The 20,479-nt window shown below is 52.6% G+C and overlaps 2 protein-coding genes across 4 annotated transcripts in view; both read left to right on the top strand.

The window, feature by feature from the left end:
* Window positions 1-2,725, top strand: part of INTS3 (integrator complex subunit 3) — a 45,031-nt gene extending 42,306 nt beyond the window's left edge. Inside the window, exons 26-30 of one of the 2 annotated variants that reach the window (XM_004026758.5) lie at window positions 466-633; window positions 1,008-1,108; window positions 1,307-1,379; window positions 1,588-1,744; window positions 1,856-2,725. In XM_004026758.5, coding sequence (XP_004026807.1) covers window positions 466-633; window positions 1,008-1,108; window positions 1,307-1,379; window positions 1,588-1,744; window positions 1,856-1,933 — 577 coding nt within the window. In that variant the 3' untranslated portion in view covers window positions 1,934-2,725. Of the gene's footprint in view, window positions 1-465; window positions 634-1,007; window positions 1,380-1,587; window positions 1,745-1,855 lie in introns of both variants that reach the window. The other variant, XM_019022935.4, reaches the window with a different exon arrangement.
* Window positions 2,726-3,446: 721 nt separating this feature from the next.
* On the top strand, window positions 3,447-8,812 carry SLC27A3 (solute carrier family 27 member 3). 2 transcript variants are annotated; one of them, XM_019022941.3, is made up of 10 exons: window positions 3,447-4,809; window positions 5,163-5,372; window positions 5,707-5,865; window positions 6,410-6,534; window positions 6,810-7,004; window positions 7,112-7,202; window positions 7,336-7,534; window positions 7,764-7,861; window positions 7,993-8,123; window positions 8,476-8,812. In XM_019022941.3, the coding sequence occupies exons 1-10, from the start codon at window positions 3,759-3,761 to the stop codon at window positions 8,650-8,652; spliced, it is 2,436 nt and encodes an 811-aa protein (XP_018878486.1). In that variant the 5' UTR covers window positions 3,447-3,758; the 3' UTR covers window positions 8,653-8,812. The 2 variants fall into 2 exon arrangements, with proteins under 2 accessions (XP_018878486.1, XP_018878487.1); XM_019022942.4 differs by lacking the exon at window positions 8,476-8,812 and having other exon boundaries at window positions 7,764-7,911; window positions 7,993-8,124.
* Window positions 8,813-20,479: the final 11,667 nt, after the last annotated feature.

Here is a 20,479-nt window from a genome sequence, read left to right as displayed (position 1 = left end):
TATAAATGGTACAGAGTGTCCTAGAGGAAGTGGGAAGCTTGGAGGCTGTATGGGGCTGTGACTTCACAACACTCTCCTGCCCCCTTCCTCCAGCTGGAAGCCAGGTTGGCCCACAGCTTTAGCAGGGTAGGGGTAGGGGAGCATCCGCATGCCACATGCTTGTGCTTCTGCCTCCCAGGCCCACTCCCTGACTGTTCTAAGGGAGGAGGAGGAGAACTGAGGGTCCTCCTTCCCGACACACACACGCACACGCCTTCTCCTACCACAGCAAGTGAAGAATCTCACTTCTCTCCTGGCTTCCACAGAGGATGAAACCAGGCATTCCTTGGCCTAAGGAGAAGAGGGAGAGGGATGTGAGAGTAGTGGGTGGGTGGGGAGGCCAGGGCTTGGGAAATAAGTGGGAGAGACCCAGCATGCCCTGCGGCCACTGTGCAAGCAGCACCCAGTGCCCCCTTCCTCCCCCAGGCCCAGCGAGGAGATGGTGAAGATGGTGCTGAGCCGGCCCTGCCATCCTGACGACCAGTTCACCACCAGCATCCTGCGGCACTGGTGCATGAAACATGACGAGCTGCTGGCCGAGCACATCAAGTCCCTGCTCATCAAGAACAACAGCCTGCCTCGCAAGAGACAGAGGTGGGACACGGTCCCTGTCTACCCTCCAGGCCATGGCGGTCTGCAGTGATTGCTGTCCGGTGGTGGTGGTGGTGGTGGTGGTGGTGATGGGGGCCAGTGCTGTCCCAGCCTGGTTTGTGGGCGACATCTAGTGGTCCGAAGCCACATGGCATGCGAGACCACCGTGGCCCTTTCTCCCCATCTTCCAGTGCCCCTGTGGCCAGGATCCCCTGTTCTAGGCACACCTTTCTCACCCAACCCCAGCCCTCCCAGGCTGCCTATCCTGTTCCCCATGTAGGCTGCCTCTGTCTTAAAGGGGCCCTGGCGGGTGGAGGGTGTCTCGCACTCTGGAACCCTCCCACACTCAGACTCTGGCTCTGGTGATTCCTGCACAGCCTGAGGAGCTCTAGCAGCAAGCTGGCCCAGCTGACTCTGGAGCAGATCCTGGAGCACTTGGACAACCTGCGGCTCAACCTGACCAACACCAAGCAGAACTGTATGCCTTCCACCCTCAGCGTCCAGTGTAGACGGTGCTGCCCTGGCCTAGACTACGCCTGGAGCCAGGCTGGGGGCAGGGGCAGGACACCCGGGGCCACAACCCACATTCGGGATAAAACAACCTGTGGGTGCTGTTTAATAAGCTCCCAGACATCTGATTGTTTTTCCTTCCCTGCTCTCCCTTTTCTTTCTCTAGTTTTTAGCCAGACCCCAATTCTCCAGGCGCTGCAGCATGTCCAAGCGAGCTGTGACGAAGCCCACAAGATGAAGTGAGGCTCCTGCCACTTTGGGCCTTGGAAAGTAGTAGGGGAAAAGCCTAAGGGAGAGGAAGCCTGCTAGGGACATAAACGTAATGGCCAGCAAGACCTTAGGGTCCAGGGTTGAAGAAAGAGGCCTAGGCCTGGGGGCAGAGAAGAGGATGGAAGGTGCCGTAGGAGCAGCAGGCTCCCACTCAGAGCTACCGCTCCTTTTCCTTAGATTCAGTGATCTCTTCTCCCTGGCGGAGGAATATGAGGACTCTTCCACCAAGCCACCCAAGAGCCGGCGAAAAGCAGCTCTGTCCAGCCCTCGAAGTCGAAAGAATGCCACACAGCCCCCCAATGCCGAAGAAGAGTCAGGCTCCAGCAGTGCTTCAGTGAGAACCCAGCCAGTGCACAGGGGGAAAAGGAGCACTGGGTGCAGGTGGAGTCGGCACCAGCAGCTGCCCAGGCTGTTAACTTCCCATTTCCCCTCCCATCTCTTCCAGGAAGAGGAAGACACGAAACCGAAGCCTACCAAGCGGAAACGAAAAGGGTCCTCTGCAGTGGGCTCTGACAGTGACTGAGGCCCCTGCATTCCCCATCCCACCCCCGGCTGGACTGCCCTCTCCTTCTTGGTGATTCAAAGGTTAATAGAGGCTGAGGAGATTGCAGGGGAAACACCCTTGCTGCATCCCCAAGCTCCCCCGGTGGAAGGAGGAGCTTTCTCCTCTAGCTGAGTTTGAGAAGCTGCCATGCAGCCCCTAGCGCCTTCCCTCCTCCTGGGGCCTCCAGCCCCTCACACTGCTGTTCCCAGTGATATTTGGGATCTGACTGAAGCCAGAGGCTCTGTAAAATCAGACTATAGTGGAAGTCCTCAACCCCCTGGCCCCTTCCCCAATCTCCTCCCCCAGTCTCCCAAAGAGCCATTTCAACAGAGAAGGGAAATGACACAGGGGCAGCTGGCCAGATAAGCTAGGATGAGAGCAGAGACTCAGTGTGTGGGTGTCCCTTCCCGCTTCCCCTTCAGGTCTTGGTTTGTTCTGAAGGGACGTTTTATAGTCACTATCCACATGCCAGTGTGAAATGGGCATCTATGACGTGGTCAGGGTGTCCATTCCTAATCATGGGGCAGATGCCACAAGCATTCAGAATGGAGTCTGAAAGGGTGGCCACAGCCCCACGTGGTGTGCCCTGGAGGCTTAGGTTGGTCTGAGGTTGGCACCTCAATCTACATCACAGCCCAGGGAGTCCCAGAGGCAAGTTTCACAGAATTGTCAAATGATCCCATTTCCTTGAGTCTGTTTTTTTTTTTTTTGGCAGAGATAATCGTGTCTTAAAAGTTGTTTTTAAATGACAATAAAACAAGCCAGAATGTCTTTTGTGCTAGAGTGTCTGCTGGCATTTGCCCCGTGCATGTATAGCTTGGTCTTGATTTGATTGGCACCCCTACTTGTAACCGCAGAACATCCCCCTTTCCCTTCCTGTTCTGCCCCCACTTTTGTCTAGAGCAGAAGGGACTTGGCTTTGGCCGCTACCCATCCTTCCTGCTGCCACTGGAGGTGGGAGCCAGGCACTGATCTGTCTATGCAGAACCATCCCCCGTAGGATGAGGCCTGTCCTTACTCATTTCTCAAGAAACAAGATGCTTCCAAAAGGTCTGTCATCCTCCAGTTGAAGTGTGTGTGCCTACCAAGAATGGCCGGAGGACTCGCTGCTTGACAGGGGAGGGATGCTCCAGCTTGGTCTCCAGGGACAACTGTACCTGGAGATAAAGTCTGGATACCAGGGAGGGACAGAGATGCTCTTCCTTCCACAGTGTGGCCACTTGCTGGGCCATGTGAACGCAGAGGAGAGTTCCTTGGCTATGCTATTGTTCCCCCGCTGTCCAGGGAGAATGGAGGTGGACTGAGGAGTGAAGTTTGGGCGAACTGCACAGAGCTGCTCCTCTTCACCCCGAAAATTTGTCTTTTTACAGAATCCAGGTTCTCCCCTCCCTCATCACTGCTGTTGCTTCCTTTGAAAGTCTAAACCACTGGAGGCCTCTTTTTCCTTCCTCTCTCCTTCCCCAGTTTCCTCTGTCCCAATTAAAACCAGGATGGAGAGCATTTGCTGGCTGGCCCCAATTATTGTACCCTTGCCCAAAGGGAGGGGCCTCTGCGTGACCCCTCAGAAATCTAGCAGTCTGGGTTTCCACCTTTCCCCTATTTAACTCTCAGCCCCCACCCATCCCCTGGGGTTGCGGCCGGCAGGCCGGGACTTGCAGAACCAAATGGGCCAGGGGCCAAGTTCATTCTTTTGGGAGAGAGCAATGGTACCTTCCCTTAACGGGAAAACGAGAAATATTGAGGGGAAGATGGACTGCGATCCAAACGCCCTGGCTCTCAGGCCTGGACTCTAGGGCTTAGCCAGATGCCTAAACCGCCCAAGCCGAGAAAGAACTTAGAAGACAGACATAACCCTGGGATTGAGGGAAGGCGCGAGCACCGCCCAGGACCTGGTAGGGTGCGAGCCGCGAGCAGTCCGGGAGGGAGCGCGCCTAGGGCGGAGCGTAGGCTGTGGGGGGAGGGCTGGGAGTCCGGGGCCGCCCCACACCCGCACTCCTCCCGGGTTTCTGCTCTCCGCCCGTGTGGAGTGGTGGGGGCCTGGGTGGGAATGGGCGTGTGCCAGCGCACGCGCGCTCCCTGGAAGGAGAGGTCTCAGCTAGAACGAGCGGCCCTAGGTTTTCGGAAGGGAGGATCAGGGATGTTTGCGAGCGGCTGGAACCAGACGGTGCCGAGGGAGGAAGCGGGCTCCATGGCTGCCCTCCTGCTGCTGCCCCTGCTGCTGTTGCTACCGCTGCTGCTGCTGAAGCTACACCTCTGGCCGCAGTTGCGCTGGCTCCCGGCGGACTTGGCCTTTGCGGTGCGAGCCCTGTGCTGCAAAAGGGCTCTTCGAGCTCGCGCCCTGGCCGCGGCTGCCGCCGACCCGGAAGGTCCCGAGGGGGGCTGCAGCCTGGCCTGGCGCCTCGCGGAACTGGCCCAGCAGCGCCCCGCGCACACCTTTCTCATTCACGGCTCGCGGCGCTTTAGCTACTCGGAGGCGGAGCGCGAGAGTAACAGGGCTGCACGCGCCTTCCTACGTGCGCTAGGCTGGGACTGGGGACCCGACGGCGGCGACAGCGGCGAGGGGAGCGCTGGAGAAGGCGAGCGGGCAGCGCCGGGAGCCGGAGATGCAGCGGCCGGAAGCGGCGCGGAGTTTGCCGGAGGGGACGGTGCCGCCAGAGGTGGAGGAGCCGCCGCCCCTCTGTCACCTGGAGCAACTGTGGCGCTGCTCCTCCCCGCTGGCCCAGAGTTTCTGTGGCTCTGGTTCGGGCTGGCCAAGGCCGGCCTGCGCACGGCCTTTGTGCCCACCGCCCTGCGCCGGGGCCCCCTGCTGCACTGCCTCCGCAGCTGCGGCGCGCGCGCGCTGGTGCTGGCGCCAGGTAAGGCTGGAGCTCCGAACTGACTAAGGCGGGGCCAGCCACAGAAGGGGGCGTGTCGGGGACCACAGAAAGGCTTGGTCTCATCCCTGGGCCTGGGAAGAAGCCGACTATCCCTTGGGGTTCAAAAGTGAGTGGAGATAGGAGTCTCCGGGTTTGAGAAGGGATGAGGCTGAATCTTTGGTGCCCCAAGGATCCCCAAGGAGTCGAGTTCCAGGCCTCAGACCCAAGATGGAATGTCCATACCCTTCACCCTCATCCAAGAGCAGTGTGGGCTGGGATGGGGATGGGACATGGGTCATAGGCTCTTCTAGGTAGAGCCAGGGCCCCGGCGTTGTGCTTTCCCACCCTTCTAGAGTTTCTGGAGTCCCTGGAGCCGGACCTGCCCGCCCTGAGAGCCATGGGGCTCCACCTGTGGGCTGCAGGCCCAGGAACCCACCCTGCTGGAATTAGCGATTTGCTGGCTGAAGTGTCCGCTGAAGTGGATGGACCAGTGCCAGGATACCTCTCTTCCCCCCAGAGCATAACAGACACGTGCCTGTACATCTTCACCTCTGGCACCACGGGTGAGGGCCGGGCACCATACTTAGCTCCCCAAAACTAAGGCAGAGGAAGGCAGGGGTCTGCTCCCAGACCACGCCTTCAAAGCCCCCAGAGAGGATGCTGATTTCATTGGCACATCCTTTCTCTCCCCATCATTTCACTCCCCAGTCTCCTCACCTCCTACTCATTTCTCCACCTCCCCCAGACCACCCATATTTCCAGGACAGCCTGGTCTCGGTCCTCAGCTTCTGTCCTGCCTCTGCCTCTTTCTGTGGGAAACCCAGCAGGGTTGCAAACAGATAGGTAGAGCTTGGAGTTTGCCCTTCCCCTGATCGTCCCATAACTGCCACCCCACAGGCCTCCCCAAGGCTGCCCGGATCAGTCATCTGAAGATCCTGCAATGCCAGGGCTTCTATCAGCTGTGTGGTGTCCACCAGGAAGATGTGATCTACCTCGCCCTCCCACTCTACCACATGTCCGGCTCCCTGCTGGGCATTGTGGGCTGCATGGGCATTGGTCAGTCTCCCCAACCCCACCTTCATTAATTCATGCAGCAGACATTTATTAAGCACGTACTATGGTGTGAGTCCTCCAGGGTAGATAACCTAGAGGACGGATGAGGCAGAGCCCTACTCACCAGGAGCTCTGTACAACAGGGCAATGTCACCTGCCTAGACCTACAGACTGAGGAACGGTGAGGGGGGGCCATACAGCCACATAACTCCAGGCTGCAGGGTCAAAGGCAGGGAAGGACTGTGTCAGTCCAGGAACAGGCAAATCAGAGAAGAGGGACAGAGAGACAAGGAGGTGAGAGTGTGGAGGATGAGATCTTTGGGGCTGGGAAGTAGGGAAAGGGCATTCACCTCTTCTAAGGCTGGGGACAGGGGCCGGGGGAGGGGAAGGAAGGCCAGCACAGCTTCCTGACGGTGTGACTCCCACAGTGGGCCCTTCCCAGGGAAAGAGTACAGTGATGGCTGGGGTCTGGAAAGAGGGGCTTGGGCTCCCCACTCTGCTCCTAATCTTACCTCCTTCCTTCTTCCCCCCTGCCCACTTCTGGCAGGGGCCACAGTGGTGCTGAAGTCCAAGTTCTCGGCTGGTCAGTTCTGGGAAGATTGCCAGCAGCACAGGGTGACGGTGTTCCAGTACATTGGGGAGTTGTGCCGATACCTTGTCAACCAGCCCCCGGTGCGTGGGCACAGATCCTGGGCAGAGCTGCTGACACAGGGCTAGCTCACGGGGAGCAGGACAGTTGACAGGAGACAGGGAGTTGGAGGGAAAAGCAGCAAGAAGAAAATGGCAGTGTAAGATAAGGAGCCAGAGATGGCCTAGGCCATCTGATGCTTACGGCCTCTGAAGGAGGTCACAGTAGGAGGGGGTTCTGGGGAATGGGGAACAGGAATTCACTTCCGGGAGCGGGCATCTTGGTGCTGAAGCTCCGGCCCCTCTCCCACTCATCTCAGAGCAAGGCAGAACGTGGCCATAAGGTCCGGCTGGCAGTGGGCAGCGGGCTGCGCCCAGATACCTGGGAGCGTTTTGTGCGGCGCTTCGGGCCCCTGCAGGTGCTGGAGACATATGGACTGACAGAGGGCAACGTGGCCACCATCAACTACACAGGACAGCGGGGCGCTGTGGGGCGTGCTTCCTGGCTTTACAAGGTGAGGGGCAGAGAGGAAACTGAAAACCCATGGAACAGCAGAGGGCTGGCAGGAGAGGGGGCTCATGTGACTGCAATGATCCAGTACCCAGGTCTCCCTTTCCCCAGCATATCTTCCCCTTCTCCTTGATTCGCTATGATGTCACCACAGGAGAGCCAATTCGGGACCCCCAGGGGCACTGTATGGCCACATCTCCAGGTTGGTGGTGTTCTGGTGGGGTGGGCAGGGTGCTGAAGCTGACACAGGAGGACTGGAATTGGAGACTGGGGTGGATGGGGACAGGAAGCTCTGGGAAAGGTGACAGCACTCCTGACCCTGGTGACTCTGCCAGGTGAGCCAGGGCTGCTGGTGGCCCCCGTAAGCCAGCAGTCCCCATTCCTTGGCTATGCTGGCGGGCCAGAGCTGGCCCAGGGGAAGTTGCTAAAGGATGTCTTCCGGCCTGGGGATGTTTTCTTCAACACTGGGGACCTGCTGGTCTGCGATGACCAAGGTTTTCTTCGCTTCCATGATCGTACTGGAGACACCTTCAGGTATCTGTCCATAACTGGTTTTTCATCCTGGACATCTGATCTCTGTGATCCAAAGCTTCTGAACCTCAACTCTCTAATCTGCCACCTCAACCTGGATCCTCAGCTAATCTCTCATTCTCAGATCTCACCATTTCATCCCTGTGACACTGACCTCTGACCTCATCTCCCCACCAAGCCCATAAAGGCCCTGACCCCTGACTCCCAGTTTCAGATCTCTGCTCTCTGACAGGTGGAAGGGGGAGAATGTGGCCACAACCGAGGTGGCAGAGGTCTTTGAGGCCCTGGATTTTCTTCAGGAGGTGAACGTCTATGGAGTCACTGTGCCAGGTGCCTAGGCATGGAAGGTGGGGGAGGCACCCAGCCACCACCCCGAATTGGTAATACTTGGGCGCAGGGAGCACGAGGCCTTCGTGGTGGTCAGCCATGGAGGGGCTTACTCTGTCTCCCATACCCACCAGGGCATGAAGGCAGGGCTGGAATGGCAGCCCTAGTTCTGCGTCCCCCCCACTCTTTGGACCTTATGCAGCTCTACACCCACGTGTCTGAGAACTTGCCACCTTATGCCCGGCCCCGATTCCTCAGGCTCCAGGTAACCAGCCACTTCCCCCGCCGGCCCCTCACCCCATATATCTTCACCCCACATATCCACCCCGTGTATCAACTTGGGAGTTTGATGGCTCCCAAACTCCACAAAGGGACCCCCAACGTAATACACTCCGTGAAGAGAAAAAACACGGAGACACATGCTCTTCACCCCACTTCTTTCCTTATCCCTGCCTTCTTCTGGCCTGGCTCTTTCTCCTCCCTGTCACCTCCTCCCCTAAACCTTGACCTCACACTCCCTTTCCCAAGACTTGCTCCTTAACAAAATTCAGGCAACTCCCCTGAACCACGTGGGCAGAGTCCCCTTCCCTCCAAATCCCTGACCCTCCTGTCCCCAGGAGTCTTTGGCCACCACAGAGACCTTCAAACAGCAGAAAGTTCGGATGGCAAATGAGGGCTTCGACCCCAGCACGCTGTCTGACCCACTGTACGTTCTGGACCAGGCTGTAGGTGCCTACCTGCCCCTCACAACTGCCCGGTACAGCGCCCTCCTGGCAGGAAACCTTCGAATCTGAGAACTTCCACACCTGAGGCACCTGAGGGAGGGACTCTGTGGGGTAGGGGCCATTGCAGGTGTACTGGGCTGTCAGGGATCTTGTCTATACCAGAACTGCGGTCAGTGTTGTTTTCTAATAAATGTGGCTGGAGCTGATCCAGCTGTCTTTCTGACCTACAGTATCTGTCATTATCTCTCTGTGGAACTGCTTTTTCCTTGAGAGCTTTCTCCTGGCATGGAGCCACCGGCCCCACATTCCTGCCCTGACTGGCTGTGGGCCACAGCCCCGTATCTGGACCTTGGTGTTTTCCTCTCAGGAGACCCTGTGTGACCTTTGTCCTTGGAGAACCTCTGGTGACTGATGTTTGTCTGTGCTCCTGTGTAGCTCGCCCCAGTTTTACTCTCCAAGTGCCAGGCTCCCACTGCTCTGTCTTGGGAACTGGAGGACCCGAGGGGTCGGCTCAAAGGGCAGAGGTGGACAGAAGCACACAGAGATGCCGCCTCCGGCAGCCAGCCCAAACTGCTACTCCAGAATCAGGTGTGGCCGGGCCTGGGGAAGAGTCTTAACCAGCCCAAACAAGTGTTTGACTGTCGGGGAAAGGTTGCTCAAGATATCCCTCTGCCTCGCAGCTGTCTCTGAGAAGCCAATCTTTGAGGGGGAAGAGTGGGGTGCCCCTGCCTCCAGATGTTCCTACTCCTACCTGGTGACTGTCAGACATTCCCAGAAAGAGCAGTCCCCAGGGGGGACCCTCCGGTACTGCAGGAGAGTTTGACGGAAGCCCCTCCATGGAGTGAGGCTCAGAGTGCATGTGGTGGCAGGAGGGATGGTGGGAATCAAAAGGACAAAGGCCTCTCGATCTCCAAATGAGGTGTCCAGAAAGTTCATCATCTAAAAGCTTGAAATGATGAAGCTCCTGCTTCTCGGGTTTTTTTTTTTTTTTTTTTTTTTTTTTTTTTTTGAGATGGAGTCTCGCACTGTCACCCAGGCTAGAGCTCAGTGGCACGATCTCCGCTCATTGCAAGCTCTGCCTCCCGGGTTCACACCATTCTCCTGCCTCAGCCTCCCGAGTAGCTGGGACTACAGGCGCCTGCCACCACGCCCGGCTAATTTTTTTCTATTTTTAGTAGAGACGGGGTTTCACCATGTTAGCCAGGATAGTCTCGATCTCCTGACCTCATGATCCGCCCATCTCGGCCTCCCAAAGTGCTGGGATTACAGGCGTGAGCCACCGCGCCCGGCCAGAAGCTCCTGCTTCTCCTAGAAACTACAGTCCCCCTCTGTTTTGAGCTGTGGGTCCTTGAAATTTTATGCTACTTTGCCTTTCCCCTTCCAGCCCCTCTCCCCAACATGAGAGGTCAGGGGACATGCCCTACTGGCACACTTGGGTCTCTATTGCCGGCCCTCCTGTTCCAAAACTTTACAACTTGCCCCCTTCCACCAGCAAGCCCGGTGCAGCCTCATTGACAGACTAGGTAAGGCACACGCTAAGGTGCAGGGGAAAACTTCATGCGTAGGCCAATAAATGTGGAACTTAACTCATTCTGTGCACCTCTCCAATCTGCCCCAGGAGGAGTACAATAGTTTGGGTGTGCCTGGGGGTAGGGCGGGTAGGCAGCCTGTGTTGGCTGGCAGTGGGGCACCTCCTGCAGCTGCTCTCCCACACCTTAACTCAGCCCAGATTTCCCAGACCTGTGAGCTGAGTGGCCACCTCCCCCATCGCAGAACCTCACACCAAGCTTTTTTTTTTTTTTGGAGACGGAGCCTCGCCCTGTAGCCCAGGCTGGAGTGCAATGGTGCAATCTCAGCTCACTGCAACCTCTACCTCCCAGGTTTAAGCAATTCTCCTGCCTCAGCCTCCTGAGTAGCTGGGATTGCAGGCACACGCCACCACATCCGGCTAATTTTTTTTCTATCTTTAGTAGAGACCGGGTTTCACCATGTTGGCCAGGCTGGTCTCGAACTCCTGACCTCATGATCTGCCCGCCTCAGCCTCTCAAAGTACTGGGATTACAGGTGCCCGGCCTATTTTTGCTTTTTAAAGTGTAGCTACTAGACTATTTAGAATTACATGTGGCTCAGGTTATATTTCTTTTTTCTTTTTTTTTTTTTTGGAGATGGAGTCTCGCTGTGTTGCCCAGGCTGGAGTGCAGTGGTGCGATCTCTGCTCACTGCAAGCTCCACCTCCCGGGTTCACGCTATTCTCCTGCCTCAGCCTCCCGAGTAGCTAGGACTACACGCGCCCGCCACCACGCCTGGCTAATTTTTTGTATTTGTAGTAGAGACGGGGTTTCATCGTGTTAGCCAGGATGGTCTCAATCTCCTGACCTCATGATCTTCCCGCCTCGGCTTCCCAAAGTGCTGGGATTACAGGCGTGAGCCACCGCGCCCGGCCGGCTCAGGTTATATTTCTACTGAATAGTGCTGGCCTAAATCCTGACCCCACACTTCACTCTGCAAACCCACAAATGCCAAGTGTAACATGTCAGTTGCACCTGTGCCACTCCTCTCTTGAGTATCTGCACTTTAGCAAGGTAAGCTGGGAGAAGGGGAATTCTGGTAAAGTGGGCTGAGCCAGTCGCTGGGACGCTGGGACAGCATTCTGTCTTCTACTCCTATGTTGAGCTCACGGCTCGGCTCTTTGAACCAGCTTTGTCACAGAGGCTGTAATTAGTGATAGAAATGGAAAGCTGCAAGAAGGCCAACTTTTGATTCAAACGCATCAGGTTTTCTATTTGCTATAATAAAAATAAAATAAATTTTAAAAGAATTAGGTTTGACACCAGCCTGGGCAACATGGCCAGGCATGGTAGTGCGCATCTGCAATCCCAGCTACCAGGGCAGAGGGGTGATGCTGAGGTGGGAAGATCCCTTGAGTCTGGGAGGTCGGGGCTGCAGTGAGCAGTGATGGTGCTAACTGCACTACAGCCTGGGCGACAGAGTGAGACCCTGTCTCAAAAGAAAAAAAAAAATTAGGTTGCCCCACAAAAAGTTAATTGAAATAAAATTAAATGAGATTATGAGATAGTTTGCAAAGATGAACCAGGGGCCAGGCGCGGTGGCTCACGTCTGTAATTCCAGCACTTTGGGAGGCTGAGGTGGGAGGATCACTTGAGCCCAGGAGTTCAAGACCAGCCTGGGCAACATGGCGAAACCCCATCTCTACAAAAAACAAAAATTAGCCGGGCGTGGTGGTGCACACCTGTAGTCCCAGCTACTTGGGAGGCTGAGGTGGGAGGATCGCTTGTGCCCAGGAGGCCGAGATTGCACCACTGCAATCCAGCCTAGGCAACAGAGTGAGACCCTGTCTCAAAAACAAAAACAAAAAAACAGATGAACTAGGGTGGTCCTCAGGTGGTGAGTGCCCTTTCTCATCAGGTTGGATAGAGGAGGATGGTGGATGCAGAGAACCTAGTCCACAAATCGTAGCAATACTCTCAGCCTCGTTGTGTCTGCGGAACCTTCCCTTGGGGTAAAGGGGCCCCCTTCCCAAACCTGCCTCAAAGGCAGGAGTCAGCAAACTATGCTGCCTGTTTTTGTTACATACAGCACACTGAAAAATCGTTTTTATATTTTTACGTGGTTGAAAAAAAAAGACTATTTCATAACATGTAAAAATTACACGGGTTCAAATTTCAGTGTCCATAAATAGTTCTGCTGGCACACAGCCGCGCTCGTTCGTTATGATTGTCTATGTCCGCTCTCCTGCCACAACAGCAGGGCCGAGTGTTTATGAGACCCGATGGCCTGCAAAGCAGAAACTACTTCTCGTGCGGCCCTGGACTGAAAGAGTTTGCCGGCGCCTCTGTCTGCCCCATCCCTCCTGCGCCGCTGGGCTGCGGCTGCTTCCGTGAGCCCCGGGAAGGGGAGGGGAAGTGGAAGGAAGCCCGCGAGCTGCGAGGCACCCGGGGCGGCCGCGCGCGAACCCACAAGCGGGGAGATGGCTTGGCAGGGAGAGTCGGGAGGCACCCCTCGCCCGGAGACCCCCGTGGGGCTTGGCAAAAAAAAAAACAAACCCATCTCGGGCGCTGCTGGGGGCGGAAAGGCGTCAGGCGCATGGAGCCAACATACTCCCTGGCAGCCTCCGCCCGGCGGGCCCCTGCAGGGCGGTGCTTCGCGCCTACGAAAACCCGGCCTCGCTGCGCAAGCGCAAATCGGTGCCCCCCCCCCACCCCCCGGTCCCGGCGCGCGAGAGGGGCGGGGCAGGCTGGGGAGGCGGGCGGAGCCATTCTTATGGCGGTGCAGAAGCTCCTGACTTCCAGCCAAAAAGACAAACGGAGGGGCGAGGCCGGAGTACCTGGAGTTTTCCTCCCAGAGCCTCTTTAAAACTCACCCGTTTAAAGTGTAAAATTTAGTTTTTTTGGTATATTCGCAAAGTTGTGCATCCATGGCCACCACCTAATTTAGAACACTTTTGTCACCTCACAAGGAAATCCCTACTCATTAGCAGTCACTGTCCACTCACCCCTCACCCTAGGCCCTGGCAACCGCTAATCCTAGACATTTCATGTAAGTGGAAGTATAGAATATGTTCTTTTTTTTTTTTTTTTTGAGACGAAATCTCACTCTGTCGCCCAGGCTGGAGTGCAGTGGCCTGATCTCGGTTTACTACAACCTCCGCCTCCTGGGTTCAAGCGATTCTCCTGCCTCAGCCTCCTGAGTAGCTGGGACTACAGGCACATGCCACCATGCCTGGCTAATTTTTTGTATTTTTAGTAGAGACGGAGTTTCACTTGTTAGCCAGGATGGTCTCAACCTCCTGACCTCGTCATCCGCCCGCCTCAGCCTCCCAAAGTGCTGGGATTACAGGCGTGAGCCACCGCGCCCGGCCATATGTTCCCTTTTTGTAACCGGGCACCTTAACTTTAAAATGCATTTAAAATTTTTTTTCTACCTCCTGGGTTCAAGTGATCCTCCCACCTCAGCCTCCCCAGTAGCAGGGACCAAAGATGGGCACCACCACACCCGGCTAATTTTTGTATTTTTTGTACAGACGGGGTTTCACCATGTTGCCCAGGCTGGTCTCAAACTCCTGGACTTGAGTGATCCGCCAACTTCTCAGCCTTCCAAAGTGCTGGGATTAAGGTGTGAGCAACCGCGCCTGGCCTTGAACTTTTTTTTTTTTTTTTTTTTGAGACAGAGTCTCGCTCTTGTCACCCAGGATGAAGTGCAATGGCACGATCTCGGCTCACTGCAACCTCTGCCCCCTGGGTTCAAACAGTTATCCTCCCTCAGCCTCCCAAGTAGCTGGGATTACAGGCACCCGCTACCACGCCCGGCTAATTTTTATATTTTTAGTAAAGATGGGTTTCACCATTTTGGCCAGGCTAGTCTTGAACTCCTGACCTCAGGTGATCTACCTGCCTTGGTCTCCCAAAGTGGTGGGATTACAGGCGTGAGCCACCGCGCCCGGCCTTTTTTTTTAAAGTTAATTTATTATTATTATTATTTTTTTTTAAGACAGAGTTTCACTCTTGTTGCCCAGACTGGAGTGCAATGGCACGATCTCAGCTCACAGCAACCTCTGCCTCCTGCATTCAAGCGATTCTTCTGCCTCAGCCTCCTGTAAACTTTTTTTTTTCTCTTGGGTTTTAAGGTATAATCTTGAGAACTGCAGAAGCCTTCTGTCTTAGCCTTAAAATAGACTCCGCATCCCTCCCTTTCCTACGGTATATATTCCCTTCACATTTATCTAACTATATGCTAGTGTCTAATTATGTGCCTTCTTAGAGGTTCCAGGGGCTAATCTTGAGATAGATGAACCAAGTCTGGAGACCCAGCTGCAAAATTCCAGAGATTACTTCAAGGTTGCTAGTTAACAACCCAGCCATTGTTGAGATGACACCAGCCTGAGATCCAGGTGGACTGGGACCCGAGCTAGCCACCAGAACAAGACACAGCTCAATTCTTGCATGCCTTATCAATTTTTTTTTCTTTTTTCTTTCTTTCTTTCTTTTTTTTTTTTTTTTTAATCCCTGCCTTCCCCGCAAAAATCAAAGTGGTTGCTTTGGATGGGAATCCGGCCACTTCCCCTTTACTAGTTTTGGTTAATAAAATCATTTTCTTTAAAAAAAAATTTTTTTTTAAGACTAGTCAAATGAAGCAGTGGGAGTGGAGAAGGAACAAAGAAATCTGTAACTGGTTGTGATCAATGAGTTGTAAACACCACTGCACTCGGACCAGCCTAAAATCACTTTCTTTCTACCAGACCTTCCTCTTGTTTATTGGACTCTGCAAGCAGCAAGCATCCAGAGCCATATTCAGTTGCATTTTGTGTCTGTCTTCTTTTGCTTAGCAGAATGTTTTCTTTCTCTTTCTTTTTTTTTTTTTTAAGACAGGGTCTCACTCTGTCACCCAGGCTGGAGTGCAGTGACACAATATCAGCTCACTGCAACCTGCGCCTCCCAGGTTCAAGCAATCCTTCCACCTCAGCCTCCCCAGTAGCTGGTACTACAGGCGTGTGCCACCATGCCCAGCTAATTTTCTTTTTAATTTTTTGTAGAGATGGAGGTTCGCCATGTTGTTCAGGCTGATCAGAAACTCCTGAGCTCAAGTGATTCACCAGCCTTAGCCTCCCAAAGTGCTAGGATTACAGGTGTGAGCTACCACACCTGGCTTCATTCCTTTTTTATGGCTGTATAATATTCCAATGTATGGATCTATCACATTTTGTTAATCCATTCATCTGTTGATGGACACTGGGGCTATTTATGCCTTCTGGTTATTTAAATAATATGGCTATCAACATTCATGTACAAATTTTTGTGTGGACATATACATTCAATATTCTTGGGTAGATATCTAGGAATGGAATTGCTAGGTCAAACAGTAACTCTATGTTTAACTTTTTGAAGGAACTGCCAAACTGTTTTCCACAGTAGCTGCACCATTCTACATTCCCACCAGCAGTCTATAAGGGGTTCCAGTTTTTCCACATCCCCACCACTTGTTATTATCTGTCTTTTTTTACTATAGCCATCCTACTGGGTGCGATGTGGTATCTCATTGTGGCTTTGATTTGCATTTTCCCATGGCCAATGAAGTTGAGTTTCTTTTCATGTGTTTACTGGCCATTTGCATATCTTCTTTGGAGAGATGTTTATTCGTATTTTTTGCTCACTTTGTAACTGGGTTATTTGCCTTTTAATTATTGAGTTGTACAAGTTTTTCTTTTAATCTGGACATAAGTTTCCTATCAGATGTATAGTTTGCAAATATTTGATTCTGTTGTCTTTTCACTTTCTTGTCAAAAGCATCCTTTGAAGCACAAAGGTTTTAATTTTTTTTTCTTTTTTTGAGACAGGGTCTCACTCTGTCACCCAGGCTGAAATGCAGTAGCACAATCTTGGCTCACTGCAACCGCCACCTCCAGGGTTCAAGCGATCCTCCTGTCTCAGCCTCCCAAGTAGCTGGGATTATAGGTGTGTACCACCATGCCCAGCTAAATTTTTTTTTTTTTTTTTTTGAGACGGAGCCTCCCTCTGTCACCGAGGCTGGAGTGCAGTGGAGCGATCTCAGCTCACTGCAACCTCCATCTCCCGGGCTTTACCAATTCTCCTGCCTCAGCCTCCCGAGTAGCTGGGACTATAGGCACACGCTGCCATGCCCGGCTAATTTTGTTGTTGTTGTTGTTACCCAGGCTGGTCTCGAACTCCTGAGCTCAGGCAATCCACCTGCCTCAGCCACCTAAAGTGCTAGGATTACAAGCGTGAGCCACTGCGCCTGGCCGATTTTGTATATTTAGTAGAGACAGGGCTTTACCATGTTGGCTAGGCTGGTCTGGAACTCTAGAGCTCAGATGATCTGCCCGCCTTGGCCACCCAAGGTGCTGGGATTATAGGCGTGAGCCATCACGCCTGGCCCAGGCTTTACATTTTGATGAAGAACAGTTTATCTTTGTTTTTGTTTGTTTGTTTGTTTGTTTGTTTTGTACAGTGAGAATTTTGTAATACTTAGTTTTTCCCCAAGGAAAAATAAAGATATCTTATACTTCATTTGGTAATGTACTTGTTAAAGGTAATATGGGTGTTATTACTTGAAACTATTTAATGGCATATTGTATAACAGTGCACATATTAGGGGTCAATATTTCCAGAGAAAAAGTATTTTAGTATAAATAAAACTAATTGAATAAAAATCCTGTCACCCTTAGAGGAATGGTTGATCTCAGGTCTGGGGGAGAAAATACTCTGAATGAGCCTGGGGCAGATGGTTCCAGAAAGCAAAGATAACAAAGAACGGGGGAACAGCAAATGGACACTGAACTCCCACTGGCCTGAGATAGAGACAAATTGAACTTCAGAGAGATTGCAGCAGAAACATTGAATTAAAAAAAAAGTATCAGTGCAAACTCCCACTAAAGGGACTTCTACTAAAGGGAAGATGGATAAAGGGAGAGAGAAAAAGAAACACATTGGACAGAGTACCAACTCCTTACTCTGAAAATTGGCAAACAAAGGAAAAAACTAAGCACTCTCCCTTCTTTCCCATGTGAACTGAATTTCAGGGTTACCAAATTGTCCTAGTTGATGAGGGGACTTTCTTTACAGAAGAATTTCAGTTAATAAATGAGAAAGGAATGACAGAACTGGAAAATCAGCATTTTGCAACCCCTAATGAAATAACTGTCAGGCAATTATTACCAATAGCTATGACTATTGGATAAAAGGTTGATGAGGCTGGGTGTGGTAGCACATGCCTGTAGTCCCAGCCACTTGGAAGGCTGCAGAGGGAGAACATTTGAGCCCAGTGGTTTGAAGCTGCAGAGAACTATGATTGTGCCTGTGAATAGCCACTGCACTCCAACCTGGGCAACACAGGGAGACCTCATCTCTTAAAAAAAAGAAAGAAAGAAAAAAGGTTGATGAGGGGCCAGACATGGTGGCTCACGCCTGTGATCCCAGCACTTTGGAAGGCCAAGGCAGGCGGATCACCCGAGGTCAGGAGTTTGAGACCAGCCTGGCCAACACGGTGAAACCCCGTCTCTACTAAAAATACAAAATTAGCTGGGCGTGGTGGTATGCACCTGTAATCCCAGCTACTCAGGAGGCTGAGGCAGGAGAATCACTTGAACCCAGGAGGCCGGGGTTGCAGTGAGTTGAGATCGCACCATTGCACTCCAGCCTTGGCAAGAAGAGTGAAACTCCATCTCGAAGAAAAAAATTAAAAAAAGAAAAGATTGACAAGGAATCTTGGAGAGATCAGGTTATCAGCACCTGTAGCCCCTAATCAATTTTAGAATCACTAACAGTAAGACAACCAGATATTGTGCATCTCCTGAATGCAGTGTGCAGCATAAAATACCAACAATAAAGTCTTCTTGCCTAAAAGTGGAACCTGAATAAACCAAGCCTCTGAGCCAACATCCATTTATAGAGGAACGTATTCAATAGCACACACACACACACACAAATCAGACAGATCCAGAACATGCAAAATTTTACTGGAAAATTTACCCAGTCTCTTCAACAATTTAATGACATATAAGGGTGAGGGATGGGGGTGTTTGCCTTTGATAAGATCATTAAGAGACACAATAATCAAATGCAGTGTATAAACCTTGTTCTTGATTCAAAACAGAAAAACAGTAGAAAGACATTTTTCAGACAATCAGGGATATTTGGTTAAGGACTAAGTATTAGATGATATTAAGGAATTATTAAGGAATTTTGTCATATATGATAATGGCATTGTGGTTATGAAGAAAACGTTTGTAATTTTTTTTTTCTTTATTGAGACAAGGTCCTCACTCTGTCACCCAGGCTGGAGTGCAGGGCGCTTTCTTGGCTCACTGGAACCTCTGCCTCCCAGGCTCAAATGAACCTCCTGTCGCAGCCTCCCGAGTAGCTGGAACTACAGGTGCCCGGCTAATTTTTTGTAGAGATGGGGTTTTGCCCTGTTGCCCAGGCTGACCTCAAGTGATCACGTGCTGGGATTACAGGCGCGAGCCACCACGCCCGGCACCTCCTCCCCTTAACAAACATTAACTGAGAGCCCATCCTGTGCCAGACTCTGCTCTGGGCACATAGCTGGGACCACCACAAAGTCCCCGCCCTCCTGGAGCTCGCTCTGGGGTAGACCCGCATGAAAGCCGGTGTGAAATGCAGCGCCCTGGATTGAACAGCAGAGACGGAGCCCACAGGAGTCGTGCGTTTCCTGCGGGGGCTGTAACAGATTACCATAGACATAAGGGCTTCAAACATGAATGTCTGATCTGATAGCTTTACAGTCAGACGCCTGACAGGGCTTTCTGGCCTAAAATTAGCGTTGGAAGGCTACGTTTCCTTCTGGAGGCTCTAGGGGAGCACGAGCTTCCTCACCTTTTCCGGTTTCTAGAGGCCCGGCATCCTCGGCTGTGGCCCCTTCCTCCTGCACATCGCGTCTCTGGCTCTCCTCAGCGGCCACATCTCTCTCTCTCTCCTCTCCACCTTCCTCTTCCGCTTTTAAGGACCCTCATGATGACATTGGGCCCACCTGTATAATCCCGGAGCACCTCTTTAAGATCAGCTGTAGCAACCTTAATTCCTCCCCGCCAGGTAACTTAGCACATTCATAGGTTCCGGGGATGAGGACTTGGATCCCTCTAGGGCCCTATTCTGCGGACCACAGATGGGAAGGCCAATGGAGATGGACAGAGAAGGGAAGAGGCAGAAAAAGGCTCGGAGAGAGGCAGAGGACCAGGCTGACAGGAGAGAGGAGGTGGCTGAGAAAGGAGACAGTATCCTGGGAGTGCTTGGGGACTTTTCGGGGGATTCTGTCTGCCAGCTGAGACTTTCCAGGGACGTTATTCCAGGAAAGCCTGGGCAGCTGTGAAAACTCAAATGACGCCAGAGGACTGTTCGGAGTTGAGCCAATAGGCAATTGTTGGAAAGGGAGGGAAGGAGGGCAGCTCTCAGCAAGTCCATGTTGGCGGCATTTCCTGAGCTCCAAGGCTATTCCGGGCTCCATCCCTGGGATGGAGCTTCCTAGCCTGCGTCAGGACGGCGTTTGCCAGCGTTCCAGGGAGTGTGGGTCTATCCCCTTGGTGGCAGGGGGGAGGCTTTAATCAAATTCTCAAGGGGGCCTGGGACCAATAAAAGTTAACTCCTATCCTGAGTGTTATAAAAAGAAGTGCTTGGAACGTAAAAGGCTGCAGTCACTGTGGAAGACAGTTTGGCGGTTCCTCAAAATACAGTTACCATGTGACCCAGCAACTCCATTCCTAGGCGCATGCCCAGGAGAACAGAAGATGTCCGTCCACACAAAAACATTTCCACGGATGTTTGTAGCAGCATTGCTCATAATAGCCAAAAAGTGGAAACAACCCAAATGTCAGTCTCCTGATGAGCAGATAAACACAATGTAGTCTATCCGTGCAATGGAATCTTATTCAGGGATTAAAAAGGATGAAGTGCTGAGACAGGCTACAAGATGGATGAAACTTGAAGACATTACGCTAAGTGAAATAAGCCAGACACAAAAGGACAAATATCATATGATTCCACTGTATATGAGGTACCCAGAGTAGCCATATTCATAGAAACAGAAAGTAGAATGGTGATTGGCAGGGGCTGAGAGAGGGCAGATGGGGAGTGAATGTTAGTGGGTACTAAGTTTCTTTTCGGGGTGATGAAATGTTTTAAAATAGATTGTGGTAATGGTTGTGCAACTCTGAAAATATACAGAAAGCCACTGAATTCTTTAAATGGGTGATGGGTGAAATTTCTGCTATGTAAATTATATCTCAGTAAAGCTGTTCCTAGAAAAAAGAGGAAGTGGGCCAGGCACGGAAGCTCACGCCTATAATCCCAGCACTTTGGGAGGCTGAAGTGGGGAGATCACTTGAGTCCGGGAGTTCAAGACCAGCCTG

The sequence above is a fragment of the Gorilla gorilla genome, chromosome 1, assembly GCF_029281585.2.
Source record: "Gorilla gorilla gorilla isolate KB3781 chromosome 1, NHGRI_mGorGor1-v2.1_pri, whole genome shotgun sequence".
NCBI lineage: Eukaryota > Metazoa > Chordata > Mammalia > Primates > Hominidae > Gorilla > Gorilla gorilla.
Note: the sequence above shows the minus strand (reverse complement) of the source record. Positions and strands in the feature narration are given on the sequence as shown.

Coding starts and splice junctions, on each gene's coding strand:
- SLC27A3 (XM_019022941.3), top strand. CDS start 3,759: ATGCCTAAACCGCCCAAGCCGAGAAAGAACTTAGAAGACAGACATAAC. Junction 4,810..5,162: donor CGCGCTGGTGCTGGCGCCAG/GTAAGGCTGGAG, acceptor CCACCCTTCTAG/AGTTTCTGGAGTCCCTGGAG. Junction 5,866..6,409: donor TGTGGGCTGCATGGGCATTG/GTCAGTCTCCCC, acceptor CACTTCTGGCAG/GGGCCACAGTGGTGCTGAAG.